The sequence below is a fragment of the Tasmannia lanceolata genome, unplaced genomic scaffold (genome assembly GCF_043159265.1).
Source record: "Tasmannia lanceolata isolate RefF3 unplaced genomic scaffold, GAP_Taslan_0.1 ptg000008l, whole genome shotgun sequence".
In the NCBI taxonomy this organism is placed as follows: domain Eukaryota; kingdom Viridiplantae; phylum Streptophyta; class Magnoliopsida; order Canellales; family Winteraceae; genus Tasmannia; species Tasmannia lanceolata.
The window spans coordinates 68,036,801-68,060,481 of NW_027518685.1; the positions used below are offsets into that span (position 1 = coordinate 68,036,801).

The window sequence follows — 23,681 nt, forward strand, 5'->3', positions numbered from 1 at the left end:
CCAAAACCCTAGCCTACCGATCTTCTTCTTCGACTAGAACATTGCCGGATTCCGGCCAGATGTAGGTTTATTTTTGGTGACACCTCCACTACAGTTACAATCCTTTTTCTCTTGCCTCAATCTCCGATCTATTTTGAAGCGCAATCGAGAAACCCTAGATCTAGCTTTTACAAACCTTAAACCCTAAACCTGAGTCTAGAACCTTAGATCCATTTCTAAAACCCTAGATTAATAATGGGTTTGATATTAGATTTACAAACATTGAACAATTTAAAAACTTTACAACCATTGAACCATTCAACCATTAAACCATTGAGAGAGAGAGAAAGAGAGAGGGGTCAAAAGAGTCATCTAAAACCTAAGCAAGAGAGGATGAGAATAAACCAAAAAATCACACAATATGAAAACAACATCTTTAACCTAATCAAAAGAGGACCTACCGGCGCACACGAAGAAATCTCACGTTTGGGGAAGAAGAGGGTGTTCACAATGGAGGTTTTTATCAAAAGCCAATGGAAATGGAGCTTAGAACGTTTGGCAATGGCAAGCTTCCATGGGGTTTCATGGAGTTTCTTACGTTTGGGGAAGAAGAGGGTGAAAAGGTGATAGGGTAGGTGAAAATGCATACGGAAGTGAGCTAAAAAGGTGAAGGGAAAAAGAGAAGGGAGGGTATTCTTGTCATTTGGGATTTCTAGAAGCACTGACAGCCCCTATTTCACAAAACAAGAGAACGTACCCTTGACAATTTAACCAAAACTTTGCATTTTTCTAACAATTTTTCCATATTTCTATACACAACAGAGCTTTTATCAGGTAGAGGTTTTTAAGGAGTTTTATTCGGCCCTTTATTTTGGGGGAAAGTCAATATTAGGAGTTTTATTTGGGCCTTTTTTTGGGGGAAAGTCAAATACTTAGTGAGATTACGATGGGCCCACTTTATTAGGAAGAGGTTGGGCCCACTTTAGTAGGAAGAGGTTTTTAAGGAGTTTTTTTTTCGTTAATGTTGAATTGCCACGTCGGATAATTGCGGGATGGGGGAGCTGTCCACGTGTGCGTGAACAGTGAAACCCCCATCTAGCTATAAGCTATATTATAATAGATAATCTACTATAATAAGCCGGCTGGAAAGTCAGGCTTTTTTTATTTTCTTATTTCCTACATGGATTTTGTAGGCTTTTTTGGTCACCGCATTCCGGTCAAAGCCTCACAAGAAATTCTGATTTCCTACTGTACCCCGATAAGTTTTTTTTTATTTTCCGAAAAGTCGCATTTAACACATCGATCTCATTCTCTCCCTCTATTTTTACCATTTACCCTCTTAGTTGCAATCTCTATCCATTCGTGTATGGATGGGTAAAAGTGTCCTTTAATGTAGCATTGAGACTTGAGACGAACTGTATCTAATACGTGTCCTCTCTCTCTCTCTCTCTAATACATCAGATATATTTTTAGGGAAATGTTATCAGCACTACTGTATTTTGATGAGGGCACTCTCACTTTATTAAAAGTACAGTATGCCCCCACCATAGGATGATCCAAACCGTCCATTAGATGGGCCACAGCCAAAATAGGTTGAACCCCAAAAATCATTTCTATAGGTTGATCCTAACCCTCGGATCTGAATGTTAGAAGGTTGATACTAACGCACTCTAGATCGGAGGGTTAGGATCAACCTATGGAAATATTTTTTGGGGCACAACCTATTTAGGCCGTGGCCCTTCTAATGGACGGTTTGGATCATCCTATGGTGCGGGCCATACCTTACTTTTAATAAAGTGAGGAGTGCCCCCGTCAAAATACAATAGTGCTGATAACATTTCCCTATTTTTATATTTATACTACTTTATCTAATACGTCTCTCTTCCCCAATTGTCTCTTTGGCTGAAGGTTGTCGCAGACCCTCTCTCACCGCGCGAAATTCCGTTTCCCACTCGATCTCGATTCTTCTACCCCGAATAGCATTCCACCTACGATTTCAGGCTTGGAAATCCCTCTCAATCGAGGTACGAAAATCCGTGATTCGAGGGTTCAGATCTAAAATTTCACGAAATTTTGGGGTTTGAAAGTTTTTTTTGCTATTTTTTTTGGCATGTGTAGTCTACTGTAGAAAATTCGATCCAGTTGCTTCGGAAATTTATATACTGATTTTGAGGAAAGCCAGAAATTTCTGATTGATAGTTCTAAGGTTCTCAGTCGGTGATACTAAGAAATAAAGGATTTCAGTTCACTTCAGATGGGACTGGAAGTTTTCTCATTAAAAAAAAAAGTACTGTAACTTTAAGGTTTGATTCTTATGATTTTACAGTGAACTTACATCTTGCTTCCACACTACAAGTTCGACTATGCCTTATCAAGTGATTTTTAGGTCTCTCACACTATGTGTTGGATCATCTTATATACTGTTTCTTGCTTTCAAAGTAGAGAGGGCTCGACTACTTATTTGTAAATAATATTATTTGGCGTTAATGAGGCCACTTTCTAAGCCATTAACTATATCTTTTCTAAAACTGTTTGGGCATTAGTCGGATTAATTTTAGGATTTATTTGGAGGTTATTTAGGAATGTATGAAGACCTCACTCTATTGTACACACATTCATTCTTTAATAGGAAATCCATTATGATGCCTTAATTCTTATAATCTTTCACATTTTAGTCACCGAGCCATCAATGTAGTGGCGGTGTTCTGGGCAAATACTTGCATCTGCTACCGCCATTTGTATGATGAAATGCCTGAGTGAGATGAAATGATATGGATGACTATAATTAGTGGGTATATAATCTCAGCGGTTCAAATGGTTCGCTTCTTACATGCACTTCATCTAACTTATTGTTTGTTTTGCCTTTGATTTGAGTTTCGATGATGGAATTTTGCGAGACTCAATAGTTTTTTTAGAGTTCTGTATTGTAAAGGGTTGCACTCTCTTTCAATGTTGGTTTCTAATAGCATGTGTTGTCTTCTCATTTATATTCTAATAGCCGTACATTTACAAATAATTCATCCTAATTTTACACGTCCAAAAGTTATTTCTCCCTTCTCTTTGCAGAAGGTTTTGGGTTTTCAGTTTCTTTTATAATTTTAAAGATTTTTTTTATTCCATGGTGCTCTGTTGCTTGAAAGTCAGTTTGGCTGTTGGAATACTTTTTCGTTCGTTTGAATTATTTCCTTTTGTGTAATATCCGTTTCCCCCCTGGTTTGGTTGGAATTTTTGGTAGTTAGTCGCATTTGTACTTGGAATTTGGTAATCATTTGGTTTACTCTCTGTTTCAGCAAAGAAATTTTGCTTTTATGCATTACTCTCTTCTCTATTTTGGGGGCTGATATGGTTTCCTAGAGTAACTGATTGAGGGGAGACTGGCACAAGATATTTTTTATTTTTTAAATAATAGTTGCTCACCAGTCACACTTGGGTAGGCTATATAATACCAGTTGAGCTTTTCTTTACCATTGGCATAACATTTTTTATTGTCCATGGTCATTTTATTGATTGGATGGTGATAAAATCTTATTGTGCAATTTTTAATCTTAATTTTGTTTATTCGGAGGTGAATTGCAGCTTAGGAGGATAGATCTGTTTTGCGGAGATAGTGTGGGCTTCATGGACAAATAATTGTAAGTTGAATGCGGTTCTTTTCTGTGCATGGGTTCACTTTCAATCTATATGATTTCCTATTTTATGGACTACTGAGATTATATATCGCGTACTTCCATCTTTTTTAATGATTACACCTTATTTTGGATTTGTCTGTATTGTTATCTATATACTACTTGCATTTTTTTTCAAAAATTTACTAGCTTTATCCTTTGTACCAATATTTGTTTTACCTATTGGACTGATAACTGATTTACCTCTCAATGACTGGGTCAGACTGGTTGTGTTTTAGAACCAATTGTTTCAATTTAAGTAAGCTTTGTGTCTATTAAATATTGATATTTGCAAGGATTTTGGAAAGCCTTCCTTTGGCTATTGGATTGATTTTCCTTTCAATGGCAGGGTAGTTTGGTTAGATTTTGGATGCAATTGTTTCAACTTGGGTAAGCTCCAACTATTAGATTCTTATATTTGCCTGCATTTTGAGAAATCTTACTTTGTGAATTGGACTGTGTTGATCCATCTTTAGTGGCCAACTATCAGCCAAAAACTTGGACTGTCAATTGCTTTCTTTATATTGGAGGAGAAAAATATCTGTCTTATGTTCTTCCCCAACTTTAAAGGCCAAGTTGGGAATTAATCTTTGGGCTTAGGTTTGATTCTAAATACCTTCCAAATGAACTACAAGTGCCAATGAAGTAAATTGTGATGAAGTTTGACATCTTCAGCTCCCACGATATACTAATTTCTAGATCTACATGATGAAGGCTTTTTTGAACTTAATTTTTATTCGTAAGTAACTTCCAATGCAGAAAAGCTCCTACTATGTCTACTGAAGTAATAACTTCTGCAGACCAGCACAACAAATATTGGTGTATGCTGTTAAGAATGAGTTGAAGATGCAACATTAGCTTGGATTGATGGTCAAGTCATCACACATAAAAATAAAAACATAAATTGAGTTGACATGTCACTCATTTCAAATGTTTAATTTTGACACTTTGCTCGTTGCTCCAATTCTTCCCATCTGTCCATTGTCTCTAAAAAATCTATATTTTCTTCAAATTACTCAAAACTTCGAATACAAGTTGAATCCATTATTTTATATATTTGAACGAATGAGTAATTTGCGTTGTTTACTTTGTACATCTTCATATTGCTATGGCAATTCAAGCCATTATTCTGCTACAGTTTTCATCGTTTCCTACAAATTTAGCACTATTTATTATTTATTATCCTCTCTCTAATATCATGTCGTCGTAGTGTCTTACAAAAGTACCATGCTATTCAAGACGCTTGGCATGTACATTACTTTGGTATCTAGAACTGGATTTTCCTTGCTCTGGCATACTAATGTTTATGGGAATGTGACTTGATTTTTGTAGGGAAACCGTTTCACTACTTGCAGGATGCACAATGCTTCATACTGGCAATAACAATACTAAGTAATTTCACATCACATCTGCATCGTTCTTAAAATTTGCAACTTCCGGAAAACTGTATATGATTTTAAGACTGATGTATTCGAATTCTTGCTCACAGTGCATAATTGAATCAATAATTACTCATATTTTGATTTTTGGGCTGCTGTATTGAAATTTCTATTCGTAGTGCTTAATTGAATATGGGATTATATATTTTTTGATTATGAATGAGGATATGTGAATAATATGACATGCCCCATTCTCTCTCTCTCTCTCTCTCTCTCTCTCTCTATCTCTTCTTATATGCTTTCTTCATTAGTACTTGAGCTTTGCAAGATAGGGTTGTTGCAAGTTTTTACATGAGGTATATGATTCTTTTTCTCTTATTTTCTTTTCCAACTTTTCTTTTCAGTTTTTATTGGTCTATATGTATTCTTTGTCGCCCCATGCATCGCACGGGTTTCTTACTAATCCTATATATATATATATATATATATATATATATATATATATATATATATATATATATATATATATAGATAGATAGAGAGAGAGAGAGAGAGAGAGAGAGAGAGAGAGAGAGGGGGGGTTAGGATGATCCTATGAAGCTGATTTTTTGTGGACACCCTATCTATGTGAAGACCATTCAAATGAATTGTTTGGATCACCCAAACAATGTGGGCCCCCACTGTATTTTAAGGTAGTGTGTAGGTAACTTGCCTACACAAGTGTGTAGGAAATGTTCTCTCATATATATATATATAAAGCGGAATCCTACAAGCTGTGGTGGTGCCACGTGTCAGCCCCTCCTATACACGCTCCTCTATCGACGGAATTGAAATTTTAAGAAGCTTCTTGATCACGTTTTGCCAAATCTCTCAAACGTGGAGATGTTACCCTTTTGTTTGTATCCCTGATTTATTTCCACACGTTTTCTCCTACTCCACTAAATTCCTTTTAATTTATATCCCTAATTTACTTCCATAAATATAGCCCAGATTTATTTCCATACGTATCCTATATATTATATTATATTATATTATATTATATTATAAGGAGGAAGGACGGTTTACTATTCACTTTTGATGTGGCAGCACCCCTTCCTCCCTCAGATCTACGTGCCAATTAAATTTCAACATGGCATTTACAATTTAGAAAAATAAAACAAAACATTCTAAAGGTAACATTTAAACCATTCCGTTTCCATGCCGTCGTTTCATTTCCATAGTACAAAAATTCTCCTTTTTTAGTAATTGTAATCGATTCATTCTCTTCCCAAATATAACCTTTCTTGACACTATAAATACTCCCTAATTTTGCATTTAGTAGAGTCATTTCTGTATTTAAATTGAGTTAAATCTGCAGTTATTATGGAAAAGGAAACGATCAAATGCTTGATATCATCCCTTGATTCATTACCATATACATCAAACCACTCTCTCCAAAGAAAAGAGCCCTCTCTCCTCTGTATGGTTCTCATCCACGTCCTCTCCCGCTCATGAGCTCTCAAAACCAGTAACAACAGTGAGTAGTTTTCTTCTCCTATCAGCAATAAAAACCACTTCTCACAGAAATTGAATTCTCTTTCAGGCATGTTGTTCTCATGTTTATGATACGAAGTGGATTGGTGAGTGGTTTCTTTCTAGCTGAGAAATTCCTTCAGATATAACAGGTGAGAGTTGGGTTCTCTCTATTGATCTATACATATAAGAGCCCATGAAAAAAAATGGCTTGGTGTTTGATTTTGTTTTGTTAATTTTTTTATATGTGGATGTTTTTCCACCAATTATTAGATGGTAATTCTTTTGGTTAACAGAATGTCCACGGGAAGAGAATCTGATGGTTTATTTGAGTTGCATATATGTGAATTGTAGGCAACTTTAAATTCCTCTATCTTTTTGTTACCTCTCTCAATTGACTAACCATTATTCTTTCTTGCAGGTTTCAACATTCCAATGTTGGAGAGCACTCCTTAGCAGTAGGGGTTCGACCCATATGCCATTTTCAGGTACATTATTTACATCATTGATCATATTTGGTTCGACCATTAGTGGGAATTTTCTAAAGCTTCATGATTTTCATTATTTACATCCAAAGCATCTCAATTGGTTCCACGTCACAAGTAGTTGAATGCCTTTGCCCAAAATCTGATGCGGTAGAGGAAGGTAACGATTTTCATGATTTGAAGACAAAGCTTCTCAATTGGTTTTATTGGGGGGCCAGCTATTGATCAGAAAGGGGGAGCTGGATAGGTGTGGATAGGTGTTTGCAAGAAGTGGATGCTTCTGCTCTTGGGCTACGAGGTATGCAAATTAGTGGGTGCAACTCGGGTCGGGTTGGATCGGGTTGAGGCCAACCCGAGGCAACCCGAGGAACCCATTTTTCCAACCCAACCCGATTTCCAACCCGGCTGGACCCAACCCGACACAACCCGATTGGCAATCGGGTCAACCCGATTGGCAATCGGGTCAACCCGATTGGCAATCGGGTCAACCCGACCCAACCCGATTTTCAATTCATGCACATGTTTTTTGTGGGCCCCACTTTTTTTTTTTGCTCACATTCCTACACAGGCATCCAACATATAAAAACTCTTTGTAACTGAACAAAAGGATAAATTTATGTTGAAATTTAAGCCCATTTCTAGCTTCAAAGGGAAATGAGTTCAGTTGAAATCGGGTTTTAAGCAAATTTAAGCACATATCGGAATTGGAAATCGGGTTTCGGGTCGGGTCGGGTTGCTCCCCCAACCCGACCCAACCTGATTTCCAATTCGGGTTGATTTTTCCCAACCCAACCCAACCCAACCCAAATTCGCAGAAACGTTTGCCATGTGTCACCCCGTCGAATTTCAAAAGTCACTATCTACGTGGGAATTTTAAAAGTCACTTTCATATCTATCTAAATGAAAAATTGCACCCGAATTGTTTACTCAGATTTCGTATCCCACATGTACTAGAATCCCCTTCTTTAAAGACTTTTCCTAAAAAATAAAGATGTTTTCATTAACTGACTTTTGCGGAAAGGAATTCTCAAGTTTTCATTGCAGGAATGAGGAAGACGAAGCCAAAGAGAGGTAAGTTTTTTTTTAATTTCCTTGATTTTGTTTGAGATGATGCCAACCTTTTTGGGTTTTACTTTTTTATTCAAGCTTTTCCTAAGATTTAGTGTTGGCTTCAACCAATTTTTCAGTTTCTCCCCCTTATTTCGTTAAGGTTCTTTCCTAGATTTAGTTTGGGTTTCTCATGTTTTTTTCCTAGATTACGGTAGTTTTTTTTTTCCTAGTTTTTTTTATTTTGTTTGGGTATGATTAATCATAGATTCCATCTAGTGGTTTTTTTTTTTTGAATTGGGGTTTTCTTTAGACCTGGCAAACAGGTAACCCGCGAGGGTACGGGTAAGAAATATCGGCGCGGGTACGGGTAGCCTTTCATGAACCCGGAACACACCCGGGCAGGTATGGGTATACCCGCGGGTAACCCGGCAAATTTAAAGAAGAAAATATATATATATATGATGAGTGGGTGTATGGACACATAAAGGTGGTACGATGGATGTACAGGCCTTGATATTTAATCCAACAGCAGCTTCTTAACAAGTCAGCTGTTGTTGGATCAAATATCAAGGATGGGATGATGAGTACATGTTTATACGCCCATTCATCATACAATTTTTCATTTACTTTAACAAGTGTTTGTTTTGGTACAACCAAAGATACCAGTCACATGGTCTTATTGCTTTGACTTGTTTTGTTGGCCCACTCACATAGTCTATTTTTTACTGTTTAGTGTTTAGGCCTTGAGAATAAAAAGTTGAAAACCAAATGGCGAGTAACCTGCGGACACCAACGCCCGACCCAGGTACGAGTTGGGTGCGGGTATTTTTTTTTGTGGGTAATAAAATTGGTACACGTGTTATAAATGAGGAGACTAACATTAAAACTCACCTTTGGCCAATCTAGACGGTCACATTGTCATAGGCTCACCTTGGCCTAGAACCAACCAAAAGCACATAGAATCAATGACCCTAACGATCTAATTAAGACCGTACAAATGGATGATCAACAAAAGAAAAAGAAGCAAAGATCCATATTTAGTTGAAAAAAGTATATTTTTGGCTAGGCAATTTCGCAGAAACCCATTTCGCGGCTGGCTTTTGCATATGAGAAACTCTAATTACTGCAGATTGTAATTTCAAAAGTTGGTTGAAAGTCTAGCAAAACTATCCAAAATTCTGCAATTTCGAAATTAAGGAAACTATCCATACTCCATAATTTGAGGCCTATATATAAGACTCAAATCAATACAATTAGATATATAAGAAAATTCCATGAATCCATGTACAATAAAATTCAGAACGTTGTATAAGAGAATCCAATGTATGAGAGCATTCCTTCTTCCTTCCAAGAGTAGTCACTACAACAATAAGCCCATATTTAGCTATAAGTGTATTTGCTGCGTTTTCAATAGTAAATTTCCATTATTACATTAGGAAGTGAGGGTGCGTTTGGCAACAATTCTAATTCTAATTCTAATTCTGTTTCTTGATTTTGATTTTGATTTTAATTCTGATTGTGATTTTAAAATTTTGGTAATTTTGGCTGAAATTTCAGCCAAAAAAAAGAAATTTCAAGTTCCTTTATTGAATTTCGGCCGAAATTTTGGGATTTCAGCTGAAATTTCGGTTTCGGTGAGGACCGAAACTAACCCCAAAACCGAAATTTAAAACCTTGGTCCTAAATGGCTAAATACACTAGAAGGGGTGTGACGAAGGACGAAAAGGGGGGCTATAATATCATTTCCCAAAATAATTATGTAAGGAAACTGTGAAGATTACACGTGTTATAAATGAGGAGACTAACATTAAAACTCACCTTTGGTCAATCTAGACGGTCACATTGTCATAGGCCCACCTTGGCCTGGAACCATCCAAAAGCACATAGAGCCAATGACCCTAACCATCTAATTAAGACCGTACAAATGGATGATCCACAAAAGAAAAAGAAGCAAAGATCCATATTTAGTTGAAAAAAGTACATTTTTGGCTAGGCAATTTCGCAGAAACCCATTTCGCGGCTGGCTTTTGCATATGAGAAACTCTAATTACTGCAAATTGTAATTTCAAAAGTTGGTTGAAAGTCTAGCAAAACTATCCAAAATTCTGCAATTTCGAAATTAAGGAAACTATCCATATTCCATAATCTGAGGCCTATATATCGCACTCAAATCAATACAATTAGATATATAAGAAAATTCCATGAATCCATCTACAATAAAATTCAGAACGTTGTATAAGAGAATCCAATGTATGAGAGCATTCCTTTGTCCTTCCAAGAGAGAGTTCCTGCGTTCTTGTGGAGCAGAGTTAAATAAGCCCATATTTAGTTATATCTATGAGTCTGCGTTTGGCAACAATTCTAATTCTACTTCTTGATTTTGATATCAATTCTTGATTTTGTTTTTAATTCTGATTGTGATTTTAAAACACCGAATCACGTTTGGTAACTCACATAAAAAAAAATCAATTTGTAACAACTCCTATATCAAGATAGCAGATTTCAGCTGCCATCAACCATGAAAAGTGAAGGTAAAAAGGCTCACTTGCTGGATATTAATTAAAACCCTGACAAAGTTTTTAATCTATACTCAAAAGAAGTTTAACACAAAGGTCTCTAGAAGACTTTAATTATGAGAATGTAGAACAGGCCTTATCACAAACACCTTGAGTGCATACATGAGAGAGCCAGTCACCACACGAACACAAGTTTCTCCTGCTTCTGACGGCCAGGTCGATTTGGCTCTGAGTCGGAGGAAACGGGCCTGATTCTTTATGGCTCTGTTCACTTCTTTTCCCCGGAGAGGAAAGGAAAGGAAATCCAGGGACATGGCAGAAGGAAAAGGAATCCAGGGAAACTGTCAAGGAAAAGGTTTCGTTTTCCTTGGAAAGCTTCTTTTCGATATATTTAATCAGAAACCAAATCTCCAGTAACAGGGAAAAAGTCAATTTCCATGTCATTTTCAGCTTTTAAATAAGAAATTCCCCATCTGATAATATTTTTCCCTGGAAAAGAAGTGAATACAAAAATTTTGTCTTGTCAAAGTCTTGTCAGGGAAAAAAAAGGCTGTTTTCTAGGGAAAACAGCACCAGGGAAAAGAAGTGAACAGAGCCTATGAGAGAGAGAGGGCGGTGGAGAGCCTTGGATGGAATCAGATGTAGCCATAAAAATTTGTTAAATTCACATTGGATAGATAGAATGGTGGGTACAATGATGGATTTTCTATGTTCAATTACATGTCTAACTGGTCAGTTTTATTCAATTAGGCTAATTCAATAAAGAATGAAAGCATTCTAGAGTTAGGATCACAATCTTTTAGCTATTCATGATCACATACCATCATGCAATCACAAATGGCATTAGAACAATTTAGTATGAATGCCCGCATCACCATACCATCACAAGGACGAATAAATAGTTATTTTGATTTCGAAGTTTATTCATGGAACCCAGATTTTAAGTAGAGACTAAGTCATAAAATCCTGCACGGCCGATGCCGTTTGATTCTATATTCATGCCTCAACTCAATCGATAAGTCACTTTTATTACCATTTGATTCTTACATTACTTTCTTGCGATCAATTACTTGATTTTCACCATTGATTAGTAAAATCCCAGAAGCTAAGCTAGGGACTAATATTTTCACTATAGTTGTAGAAAGCTGCATTTACAGAAGAAAACCCCATAAATTAAGGGTGCAACTCGGGTCGGGTTGGGTCGGGTTGAGGCCAACCCGAACCCGACCAGACCCGAGGAATCCGTTTTGCCAACCCGAACCTGAACCCGAGTTCAACCTGACCCAACCAGAGATTTTAAGCTTAAAAAATAAAAAAAATATTAAATATATCGGGTTGAACTCGGTTGGGTTGCCCAAGCCCTCAACCCGAACTTGAAAACCCAACCTGTACCTGCCCTGAACTCAACCCAACCCGACTTTTTTCCGGGTTTTGAGCCTGCCTGAGTTGCACCCCTACCATAAATGTAAATAATCACACTGATAATATGTACTATACTGAATAGCTATACTTAAAATGTTATTAGTATGGATGATCACAATGAAAAATTACAGTAGTGTGGACACCTGAGTATTTTATAAAGTGCGGATAGACTCACTGAGAAAAGCTAAGTTAGTGAGGATAACTATCATATGTTCTAGTGTGGATAACTACAACGAAAATATGTCTTAGGTGTGAACCTCCACGCTAAGAAAACCATACTAGATAAGGTACCGATATCCACCCTTGTTTTTCAAAATCAACCGTACAGCTCACACCATATGAAGCTCCAAAGTGTCCATTTGATGGGCCACACCGTCAATAGGTTGTGTCCCAAAAAATCATTTCCACTGGATGATCCTAGCCTTTGATCAAATGAGAAACTGCATATTATGGAAACCTCTATAGATCGGAGGGTTGCGATCATCCTATGGAAATGATTTTGGAGCACGACCTAGTTACGTTGCGGCCCATCAAATGGACAGCTCAGAACATCCTATGGTATGGACCGTGCACTTCATTTTGAAAAATATGGGTGGGACCTACAATTGGGCCTTAATGTTACTGCAGGACCCACACCATAGGATGATCCAAGCCGTCCATTTGATGGGTCACAACAAAAATAGGTTGTGCCCCAGAATCATTTCCATATGATGATGGCAACCCTCCACTCTATAGAGGTTTTCATAATATGCCGTTTTTGTTTAGATCGGAGGGCTAGGGTTATCCTATGGAAATGATATTTTGAGGCACAACCTATTTACGTTGTGGTCCATCAAATGGACGGTTTGGATCGTCCTATGGTGTGGGCATACAGATCATTTTTAAAAATATGGGTGGGGCCTACCTTGTTCAAAGATCTCCACAAATTAATTGTTGAGCCGAAAGGCCGGTTGGAGTGGTGTCGTACCGGCTGTGGAGTAGAAGGGGGAGGGGCCGGGGTATATCACTGCCCTATTGATTTGAAAATAACTTTAAGTGAAGATGCATGCATAAATTACTTCCCATAATAAGGACCACTGTCCACCAATCGAGGAGCTCTTCCCCCTTGGTAAAGGGACACTTTCGAAGTTATATTCCAGATAAACCCTCCTTTCTTTTTGGCTAATGACAACGGCACTACCATATTTTAATAGTTGCACAAGAGGTGTCAACCAAGAAACTGTATGCGAAGATCAAAACCCAAACCTTGAAAATTTATTACAATTAATAATGGACTCCAACTAACTTCTCTACAGTAAGCAGTATTTCGAAAGACAAAGATAAATGACAGGTTATCTCTATAATGATATCCCTAAACGGAGGTATGACTTTATTTATAACATTCCTCCGGAGAAAACAACTACACTCACAAATGGTTAAGCTAAAACAATCTTATGATAAATGAGACAACACAAGGGTTACCACTTCATTTGGTTTTCTACTCTCCCTGGGTCATTATTGTGCATCTAAGCATGTATGAGACAATTCTTTCACCTACTATCACACATCAACCAACTATTTTCCCAAAAATAATCGAACCTGAATACCTTTTCTTATGCTACAAAACCATCCTCTATCAGCTACAGATCAGATTTTCTTTGACATTTATGTCTTTTAAAACATCATCTCATAATTCTTCATGAAACCTGCTCAGCTATTATTTACACAACTATGTATCGGAGATACCTTAGCTACTTAAAGGCCTTAGTGCAAAAGGTATAAGATAGAAGAATAATGGAATGAGACTCTAATTCGGAGTGCAAGGCACACAAAAAAATAAAAAATAAAAAATAAAAATAAATAAATAAATTTATAAATGTCAACACAAAAATGACTACATTTATAAAAAAAATTCCAAACCAACATCTTCTCAACGTCGAAACAAAACTCTGTGTTATTTTAGGATAGATATTATTGTTATTTTTTTAAACATTTAGTTCTTGAAATCCAAACAGAATCAAAAGAGAATCCTCTATTCCAGGTTTAATACTTTGTAAATAAAACATCCTATGGATTAAATGATCCATGTTTAGACTTGATTTGCTTTCCCTGCAAATCAAGTCTATCTCCTCTTGAAATCCAGTGATATAAGTAAAGAAAAACATATCAATTTAAAGAACTTATCCAAAAAAAAAAAAATTAACAGATTTAAAAAAAACTTACCAGAATGAGAGATTAGATCAATACTTGAAGAGGTTTGCCAAAACGAAGAAGATCACCAGATTAGATCTGAGAATTATTCTACAGACTCCGAAACTCTATCGGAAAAAATGGAGATTGGCCGGAATCTATGGAGCTCACCGGAGTTAGGGTTTGGATTTTCGAAATCAGCAAGATCTAGGTTTCTAAGATATGAATTTATGGTTTCGATGAAGGTAGGACTGAAGAGGATGTGCTAATCTCTTGAACGGCCGGAGCCTTGCCTGATTTTAACCTGATATTGCCGGAGAAGAAAATGATTAAGGGTTTGATATCCTAGATCTACTTTCTCCCTCTTGTTTTCCCACTCTCTGTCTCTCTAGAAATTAAGGAAAAAAAAACCTAGATCCCCTCACAAATGAGGCTTAAACTCCTATTTATTGGGAAATGAGGTACAGATATTGGCACTACTTTTGATAAGGCGCGCGGTTTGAGCTGAAAAGATGATGGGCGCACGACTCCATCGTGTCTTTTCTGCCCCGGGCCGCGACCTTTCCAGGATAAATTCGCCCCCCTTTCAGGATACATTCACCCCCTTCTAAACTTGCACCACGACACTGTCATAGCTCGTTCGCTAGGTAAACGTGCTCGGATCTTGGCAAAATTTTACCAGGACCTTGGTGGGACCCTAACCTAGCTTAGGATAAAATTTGGGACCCTAATGGACTGATTTGATAGGATTTTGAATAAAACTAACATAATTAGGGTTCGGTCAAAATGGGGTGTCTACACATATACTCCATATGACCATCTCAATCACTCATTACTAGGTCTCAATCACTTCAGTCTGTGGGACCCTCGAGGGAAGAATTGCACCCTTCGATCTCCACATGCTTACATTCAGAGTGAGTTTGGTTGCAGAAAAGCAGGGGAGGCTTAGGGATTTTGCTTGGTATCTGGGTGTATATAGCGCTATCCACTTCTCTCTATTGTTTTGTTGCACAACAGGTGGACCCACGACACGGTCCATCTGCACGCGCGGCGTGATCTGTAGGCCACTAGTGGCGCTCTTTTGGCGCACTTCGCATCATCGCTACGAGCGACTGGAGCGCTTAAAATTTACCAGATTTGATATGAGCCGTCTAATCAAGATCAGTTGATCGGTCGGATTGACCATGGATCGGTCGCGTAGGTGGCCGAATGAACCATTGGATCGATCAAGGTCCCACTCGGTCAGGTTGGGCCATGTTTTTAGTCATATGGGTGGTCGATCTTTTGGTTCAACACGCTCCAACGGCTAGTGCTGGAGCGGGTGCTATCCAAAGCGTCAGATCGTGGTGTAACGGCTAGTGGGTGATAAGGTGTGATGAGGACTGTTGGATTATGTCCCGTCGTGTCCCAACAATCAAAAGCCAAAGGGTGCAATCCGCACCGTGGATCATTGATCTAGCAGTTAGAGGAGAGGACGAAGGTTTTACACAAACCAATAATCACTCCAAGATTGCTCTAGACTATAGAATCGTGGATTGGCGCGATCTAACGGCCAAATTTCAACATGCTTTTAAAAGGTGCTCTTGTAGGGGGTGCAAATCAAACAGAAAGGTTGCCAAGTACTTTATTAAAAGAGTAGATAACAGCCTTTGAAATAGAATACAAAAATTACATTTGTGGGACTTGAGTTTGAGTAAATCCATAGCCAAATTTACTCTCTTGGAAGTTTATCAACTTTGTTCTTTGCTTTCTTTTCACAAATCCATTCTAGTGTACTGTTTTCTGCAGAAACAGTAACCGGTGTGTCAAATACTTGTTTATCCAAAGGTGATTTAGAGTTTGTTTTCACTTAGTACAAAGCGTCAACAAACATTAGATATAGATAACACCAGGCTTCATTGTATGTTGGAGGCAAATTTGTGATACCCCTTGCACACTGACTAGTGAGGGCGAATATTATCTTCAGGAAAGCGACAACGCGCTTTGAAGCATCTCTTTCTTTTCTATTTCCCACCATCATCACCGACATATTTTCTCCAACAATAACTACTCAATAGTGAGGAGACAAACATTTGATTTACCTAGAATTTACCTCCTAGAATAGTGATAAGTAGTGCTTTGTTGCCAACCCTGTAGAGTAGTGGGAGGGGTGTCATTATTAGTATAAAAAAGAAAGAGAGAGCAAGAGAGAAAGAGAAAAAGGCATTATTCCATCGTCGATTCTTTTGTTTCCTTCTTCACGCTCTTTTCTTCATTTAATTTGTCCACTTTTTCATCGTCTTCTTTCTCTTCTTCTTCCACCTTTTTCGAGTTGCAGCGATGGTCGTCGGTGGTAGTGGAGATTAAAAAACAGGAACAATTAAAAAAGAACGAGGCATTATAGTCTTTCTCACATTACGTGAAATCGAATAAAACACCAGTGACGTGTCATTTCAGAAAAGATAACGGAATTTTCGACGAACTTTCCTATTATAGAAAAGGTTATTTTTTTGACATACAACCCTATTTCAATTAAAAATAATCATTTTTATTTTAAGCACTCCCCAAAATCTTTTTTTTTTCTTCCATTTTCTTTTATAGCAGGACAAAAAATGGACTCCTATCCTACTTCTAAAAAGTAACAGTAGGCTCTCCTCTCAAGAGGATCTTTCATTTCTCTCTTCCCCTCAAAATCCTAGAAGGGGGTGGGGATATTTCCCTCGATTGGTGCAATTCTCGAAAGACCCCCCCCCTCTCTCTCTCTCTCTCTCTCTCTCTCCCTCTCCCTCGCCTCCTATTGCTCAAAAGGTTACAGGAGAACTCTCTTAAAAAAAGTCATTTCTTTCTCTGCACACACTTTACTATAATGTAGACTTTCTACAATAGTTTGTTTTTTTCACCATACAAGCCATTAGTACACAAATACAAACTAGAATTTATACTTTTTTCCCAAGCATTTTATTTAATCTCGATCTTATATATTGGGGCGATGCGTGCATCAAATCTTTGGCATTCATATTGATTTTCACACAGGGCTTCTACGGAATACCAACTTCTGAATCCTTCCATGACAGATCCACCATCAATGATTGGACCCACGAATCGCAAGCATCGTGAAAGATTTAATCCTCTTCTTTTATTATTCTATTGTTTATTTCTTAGATCAATACATAAACAGATTGCGCATAAGCTATTCTTAAATTTTATTTATTTAAATAATTTTTTTCTTTTGGTTATTGTCTTATGCATTTTATAGTAACCGATCATATGCATACTTTATCATTTATAAATTTCCAGATCAAATTTTATTTGATATAGATTTCTTTGAAGTTATTATTTTATTTAATTATAATCTTTGCTTGCAATACATCATTTTGTTGATAAAATTACATATCTAAATCTTTCTATACAAATTTTAGGTTAAAACTTTTACATATTCACTTCGACATGTTGAACTAGTCATGACTCATTAGAAATCCAACTTCACAGTTATATTTAAATTCGAAATTTTGATGTCCTCTCTTCCTACTACATTCAAAATTTCAAACCTTTTATTTATTTTTAATCTTGTTTTCTTTGGTGTATGAGATCAAGGGATAAATAAATACATTAAAAAAAGATCTTCTAAAGAGCATGTATAATTGAACTCTGTGTAAAGAAAAGATGGTAGAGAGATGGTGTGTCTAGTAGCAAAATATGAGAGAAATGACTTGTTTCTAAGAGAATTATATGATGAAAGGTCTTGTGAATACATACTCAGCATCCCATCCTTCATATTTGATCCTACAACAGCTCACTTTTTGATGGGCTGCTGTTGGATCAAATCTCAAGGATGGTACCTTTATCGTACCGCCTTTTTGTGTTCCTACGGCATTTCAGCATATAATTTCCTTCTAAAAGGGGAGGGAGAAAGATATTTTGGTACAAGCAGATTTTAGCTATAATATAAAATTTTATTTCTTTCTATATTTATATATTTCAAATTTAGATGTTTACAACATCCTCTGTAGAAGAAGATGAATAGATTAATTTCATACTTGCGTAGGGGTCGGGCTGTCTCAAATGTAAGCAAAAGTGTGAGTGTTCTTGATCTTTCTGGGAAGGAAAAAACTGCTAAACCACCCAGACGCCTCTCAATTCCTGTCAAGTCTTCTGTCAGCCCACTACGGAGACCGGTTAGTGGCATTATTAGAACAAAGAAATCAACTAGCAGCCAGGGAAATTGTGATACACCTGCCTCTGATGCATCAAAGTCGACAAACAGGCAGAAATTCAGTGTTCTCTCATCTGTCTCTTATTGGATATCACAGATTAAGATATCTGAATCTGCTGCTAAGCATTCAATTTCCCTTGGGTTTTTCAAACTTGCCTTAGAGTCTGGATGTGAGGTATCTAGGCCCGTATATTCTTGAATTTCACAATGACACACTGCTTGTATTCTATGTCACAAATATCTCCAATATTTTCAAATTATCACGTTTTTATTGCGACATTTTGATAAAACGACAATTCCGAAATAATCCCTAGATTTGAAAAATATAGCCATGTTTTTCATTTTTATCATAAAATATAGCCATAATATCATGATATTATCCTGACATTTTTACGATATTTTTATATTATATATTTTTCTTAAATTTTATATATTTATATATTTTTAAATAACTTTATTTTTATTGTTTTTTCCTGATATAAACCTGGAAAAAATAAAAGAAATTTAATATATTCCGAGATTTTCCCTTGCCTAGAAATTCCCGAGAACGATATTTGTGACATTGGCCTGTATTGATGTCTTTTCTTTCCCACATAATTCTAATTTGTTAATGCGTTGTGGCTTGAATTCACAGCCTTTTCAGCGATTGCATGAGGAGCGGAAATCATATGTACTTCGACATAACCTTCTAGAACTTGGAGAACCCACAAAGGAATTGCTGAGAAGCTACAATATTTCAGAAGATTTAGAGCAGGTACAGGTCTCTGAGACATGTTCTCTGGTCCCTGAGTCATCTGATGAAGATGGTCATTCGACTTCTACTGCAAGAGCTGGCAATTTGAAACCCAAATCATTGAACTCCGAAAATATTAGAGCTTCTGTCGTTGGAGAAGCGATTAAGAAAGAGGGTGTTCAGAAAAGGACTGCAGTCAAGAACAGGGCATCAGTTAACAAAAGCTCTTCAAATTTGACCTCTGTTATTGATAATAACAGAGGTCAAATTTGTAAAAGAAATCTCAGAGGCCAACTACGCAGGATACCAACAGAGAGAAGGGGAAGGTCAAGAATTCGGAGACTAAGTTTGCTAGTGAAAAAGGTAAGAAAAAAACATCTCGATCTTTTTTTTCTTTTTTTTTGAGGAATGTTCAGGTGTATGGTGAGCTTTCTTGCCTCATGACCTTTTTTCTTGTGGGATAACTGCAAGGCATTCATTTTTGGTTGTTGTGGCAGTTGACCTCATGGTTACTACTCAATGCTTTGTGGATAAACCCATGCTGAATGTATAATGTCAACCTTTGTCATGGCCTACAAATGGAAATTATTAATTTTAGGGGAAATTCTTAATGAACCAACCATTTTGATAGGGTCACAAATGGGAGTAGGTAAAAGGGGTCCAAGTGTCAATAGCAGTGCTTTTCAGTTGTTCTTGCTCATCTTATCCTTTTGTTATGTTACAGATTCAGGCAATCCTATGCCCAACGATGAAACACAGCAAGATGACAAGGAAAACTTGGTATGATATTTTCTTCAATAAAATGAATTTCAATTGACTGTTTTGCTGGAAGGATGGGGCTGCCGTTACTTTTTTTTGTCACATGTATAATACATGTGACACACTTAGACATTTGCTCCACTCATTTGGCATGCCACCATTACCTCTAGTCTCACCATTATTGGATGATCCTGACCTGGATAAAAGGATATGACTGTAGGATAAAAGACATGATTTTAACATAAAATGAGGAAATAATGTTAATAATCAAGCTGAACACTTGATCACCTAGGGACTGGAGGCAATGTTCTTGACTAGCTGGGCACACCAGATTGATGAGGATGAACACCATTGGGTGTGCAATTTTTTACAGTTGGAAACCTGCATTACCAAAAAATAATATGGGCACATCTATTTGTATCACTACTCATTTCTACATTGGCGCCTTATCTGAATTTGAAAGGTCTTTTCTTAACTTCTTCCTGCCATATCTGAATTGAAAAGGTCTTTTATTATCTTCTTGCTACCATATCTGAAGAATTGAAAAGGTCTTTTCTTAACTTGTTCCTGTTACTGAATTTACATTGGCACCATATCTGAATTGTTGATTTGAAAACTCTTTTCTTAACTTCTTCCTGCCATATCTGAATTGAAAAGGTCTTTTATTATCTTCTTGCTACCATATCTGAAGAATTGAAAAGGTCTTTTCTTAACTTGTTCCTGTTACTGAATTTACATTGGCACCATATCTGAATTGTTCATTTGAAAACTCTATTGCGATTTGTCATATTCAAATGGTAGAAAATGAGAAATTAACTACGGGTTCATATTCAACGTGGACAAAAATCTTCTGACTAGACAGTTAAGATTGTTAATCTAATGAGGGTTTCAGGCTACTGCAAATTCATTGTTCGCCTTGCTAGATTATATCTTATGTGTCTAGTAGTTGGTTACATTGATTGAGTTGTGGTACATATATTGCTTCAAGGGATTTGCTAGTGACTATCCCGGATGGCATTTCAGGGCTGGCTAGTAGTTGGTTACATTGATTGGGTTGTGGTACATATATTGCTTCAAGGGATTTGCTAGCGACTATCCCGGATGGCATTTCACGGATGGCTGTTGCAAGTGAGAGAAGCCACACAGGCTCACTTTTCATCAGATTTTGTTTTATTAATTTTATTCATCTGAGGTGGCTGCTCTCAAATGCAACAGCTAGCCATGAAATGCCTTTCAGCGATGGTCCCTAGCAATCCCCATGTTTCAATATATGGTGTTACCTGTTCCCTTGATAGAAAAGGTTTGTCTCTAGTGGTCTTTTTGTGGTTGACTTTGTTCAACTTGTTCAGCAGCAAATATAGTTCCCAGGGTTGAACCTCTTGCTCAATTGGGAGGTCTTCCAATCTTACAAACCTTTAGTTTTCATTATTTCAGCTTTCTCATATCAATATGGTGTTCCCTGTTACCTTGATAGAACAGGTTACATCAGAGCTGTGTTAGTCATTTTGAGGGATTTGGTTCAATCTGTTAAGCAGCAATGATGGTTTGTGGCTTTGAGCCTGTTCAATTAGAAGGTCCACATATCTTACAACTTTTTATTGTTTTAGTCCTCTCGTATCAAAATTTTATTTTTCAATTTTAATCTGAGGAAAGGTATCTGGTGTTACAACCATAGGTTCAAAACGCCTCAGCATCATTGTTGACTCGGTCATGTCAACTCCCTTTTACGCTGGACGAGTTCCTGTCCGAATCCGCATTTTCACCCTTCAAAGTAAATATGTTATCCTTTGACTCCATAATTATAACTTTTTCATCTTAGTGCTCGATCGTGGAATTCCAAGTGACTAGGATTTGATTTGGTTTCTATTTGAAACAGAGATTAAAACCTTATTTTAATGATCTTGTTGTTTTTGCCTCTAATCCGAAACAATTAATTCAAGTATTCAACTACACTTGATTTGTATTCGTTATTGTGATGATCCAGAGATCTAAAGTGATCTTAGAATATGATTTTAGCCAAGATCTGTACTGTTAATTGTACTGACTCGAAGCTCAATATTCCCCTGGTAGCCGATTTTAATTATGTAATTGAATTCCTTTACCAATCGAAAGCTGATTGTTGGTTGACTTCTTAGTAGTATTCCATTTGTGGTTCTTGAAATACCTCTAATCCGATACATGTTTTTAAATCAGCTATTGAGGGGCTGTAATCCTGTTCGTTTGAAGGTTTCCTTTTTCCTTCAATATCGACGCCTGCTAATTTCTGACATTCCCTCAACCTAAACATGAAAGGATGTTTTTGGGGGTCTAGCCCAACTGTGATGTTACTCACAAGAGGAAGGAATTAGAAACACCCTTAACCGAATTAAAAATAGAAATGGCAACACTGGGTACTCCCGTAATCTTATATATCAGTTTCACACCCCTTATACCTCTTGAGAGGAGCACGATTATCAAAATAAGAAATTGTTGATTACATCTCCTATTGTTATTATTATAAGTTGTTATATGGTAATTATGCAGTTAATGAATATGCAAAATGTTATTTCTTGATCCAAGGTAATCAGGTGTTATGTTTCTTGATCCAATGTGCAAAATGTTATGCTGCCCCAATACAGTTTGGCCATGCCCAAAAATCTTTTTCATCGCTATGTTTATTGAGATTTTTTTTGACTTCTAAATTGGTCTCTGGCCTTTTTAATCTTCTAACCATCTTTTTAAAGCATTTGCTTCTCGTTTTGTTTTCTATCTGTTTGAAGGTCACTAAGAACATGTGATGTATATGCTATTCTCGTTTTATTTTCTATCTGTTTGAAGTACACAAATCAGAAGGTTAGTACTGTATGATCATTTGATGTGAGGCACTTTTGGGTCATGGCCCAACGATAGCAGCCTTCAACAGGTAAAAATGTTTAGATTATGAATAAGTTCCTCACACTTGTACACTTGCCTGCTGATATATTTTGCCCCACAAATACCCACCAATTTGTCATCTAAATGCTCTGTTCCTGTTTTGCAAGTTTCTTTATCATAGTATTAGTATTTGCAAGTAAACATATGCATTTGCCGTGAGTTAGATTATTTTTAATTAGTGTTATTCTCATTCGAATTTTTATCTTCTTCTTTTTTATGCAGGGAGCTTCAGAGCTTGAAGAGATCAGCTTGACAGTAGAATAGTAGACAGTCAAAACTAAACATACATTAAAATTCTACAAATGTATTCATGTGCTTTTGTGTGCTTGTTTGAAGGCTTTAAGCAGAAGACAAAGAACAAGTGTTTGTGTTTGAGTGGTGAATAGTGATAATTGCTGTGTGTCTAGCATTGTTTTATTCTTGTGGTGATTGCCAGCACTATATTGATAAAATTTAATTTTTTGTTTTGTATACAATTGAAACATAAATTATGGGCTTTTGTTATAAAGGTTGCATGGTTTCTATGAGTGACTTCTTTTTTCTGAGGGAGGATGGAAGAGAATGCTGGATATTTGGAGGTGATAGACAGAGGACATGGGGACAAAACTAAAAAACAGGTGAATGAAACAAATAAGACAAGCTAAATCAATCAAACAAAGAGAGTTGAAATATGCCAGGCATATAAAAATGTATAAAAAGGAAACCAAAAGTACTTAATGTCTACCCAGACTAGCTGTTTGACAGCCAATGCATGGGTCTTCCCACTTTATTCACTCAGGCTCTGTTCACTTGTTTTCCCGGGAAAGGAAAAGAAAATGTCTCCCGGGAATCTGACGTGACATTAGGAAAAGAAATCCAGGGAATCTGTGCAGGAAAAGGTTTCCCTGGACTGTTTCTGGATTGTTCC

General features: G+C 36.9%; 1 protein-coding gene and 2 long non-coding RNA genes across 5 annotated transcripts; all 3 read left to right on the forward strand.

Annotated features, from left to right (window-relative positions):
- The first annotated feature begins 3,502 nt into the window (after positions 1 to 3,502).
- LOC143883774 (uncharacterized) lies at positions 3,503 to 7,465 on the forward strand. Of its 3 annotated transcripts, XR_013252518.1 has the most exons (5): positions 3,554 to 3,611; positions 3,994 to 4,034; positions 4,977 to 5,036; positions 6,957 to 7,023; positions 7,113 to 7,465. It is a non-coding gene; the product is annotated as an uncharacterized LOC143883774 (long non-coding RNA). The 3 variants fall into 3 exon arrangements; XR_013252519.1 differs by adding an exon at positions 6,381 to 6,687 and having other exon boundaries at positions 3,503 to 4,034; positions 6,957 to 7,465; XR_013252517.1 differs by having other exon boundaries at positions 3,503 to 4,034.
- A 10,707-nt stretch (positions 7,466 to 18,172) lies between these two features.
- On the forward strand, positions 18,173 to 19,211 carry LOC143883256 (uncharacterized). The gene is made up of 3 exons (XM_077386600.1): positions 18,173 to 18,544; positions 19,004 to 19,123; positions 19,173 to 19,211. The coding sequence occupies exons 1-3, from the start codon at positions 18,173 to 18,175 to the stop codon at positions 19,209 to 19,211; spliced, it is 531 nt and encodes a 176-aa protein (XP_077242715.1).
- A 157-nt stretch (positions 19,212 to 19,368) lies between these two features.
- Positions 19,369 to 23,205, forward strand: LOC143883775 (uncharacterized). Its single transcript, XR_013252520.1, has 3 exons — positions 19,369 to 19,465; positions 19,827 to 19,882; positions 22,997 to 23,205. It is a non-coding gene; the product is annotated as an uncharacterized LOC143883775 (long non-coding RNA).
- The last annotated feature ends 476 nt before the right edge of the window (positions 23,206 to 23,681 follow it).

What these genes read in the sequence shown, in the direction of transcription:
- LOC143883256 (XM_077386600.1), top strand. Translation starts at nt 18,173, where the DNA reads ATGAATAGATTAATTTCATACTTGCGTAGGGGTCGGGCTGTCTCAAAT. An exon ending in CCTTAGAGTCTGGATGTGAG is followed by an intron (nt 18,545 to 19,003) that starts GTATCTAGGCCC and finishes TTGAATTCACAG; the next exon opens with CCTTTTCAGCGATTGCATGA. An exon ending in TTTCAGAAGATTTAGAGCAG is followed by an intron (nt 19,124 to 19,172) that starts GTACAGGTCTCT and finishes CATCTGATGAAG; the next exon opens with ATGGTCATTCGACTTCTACT.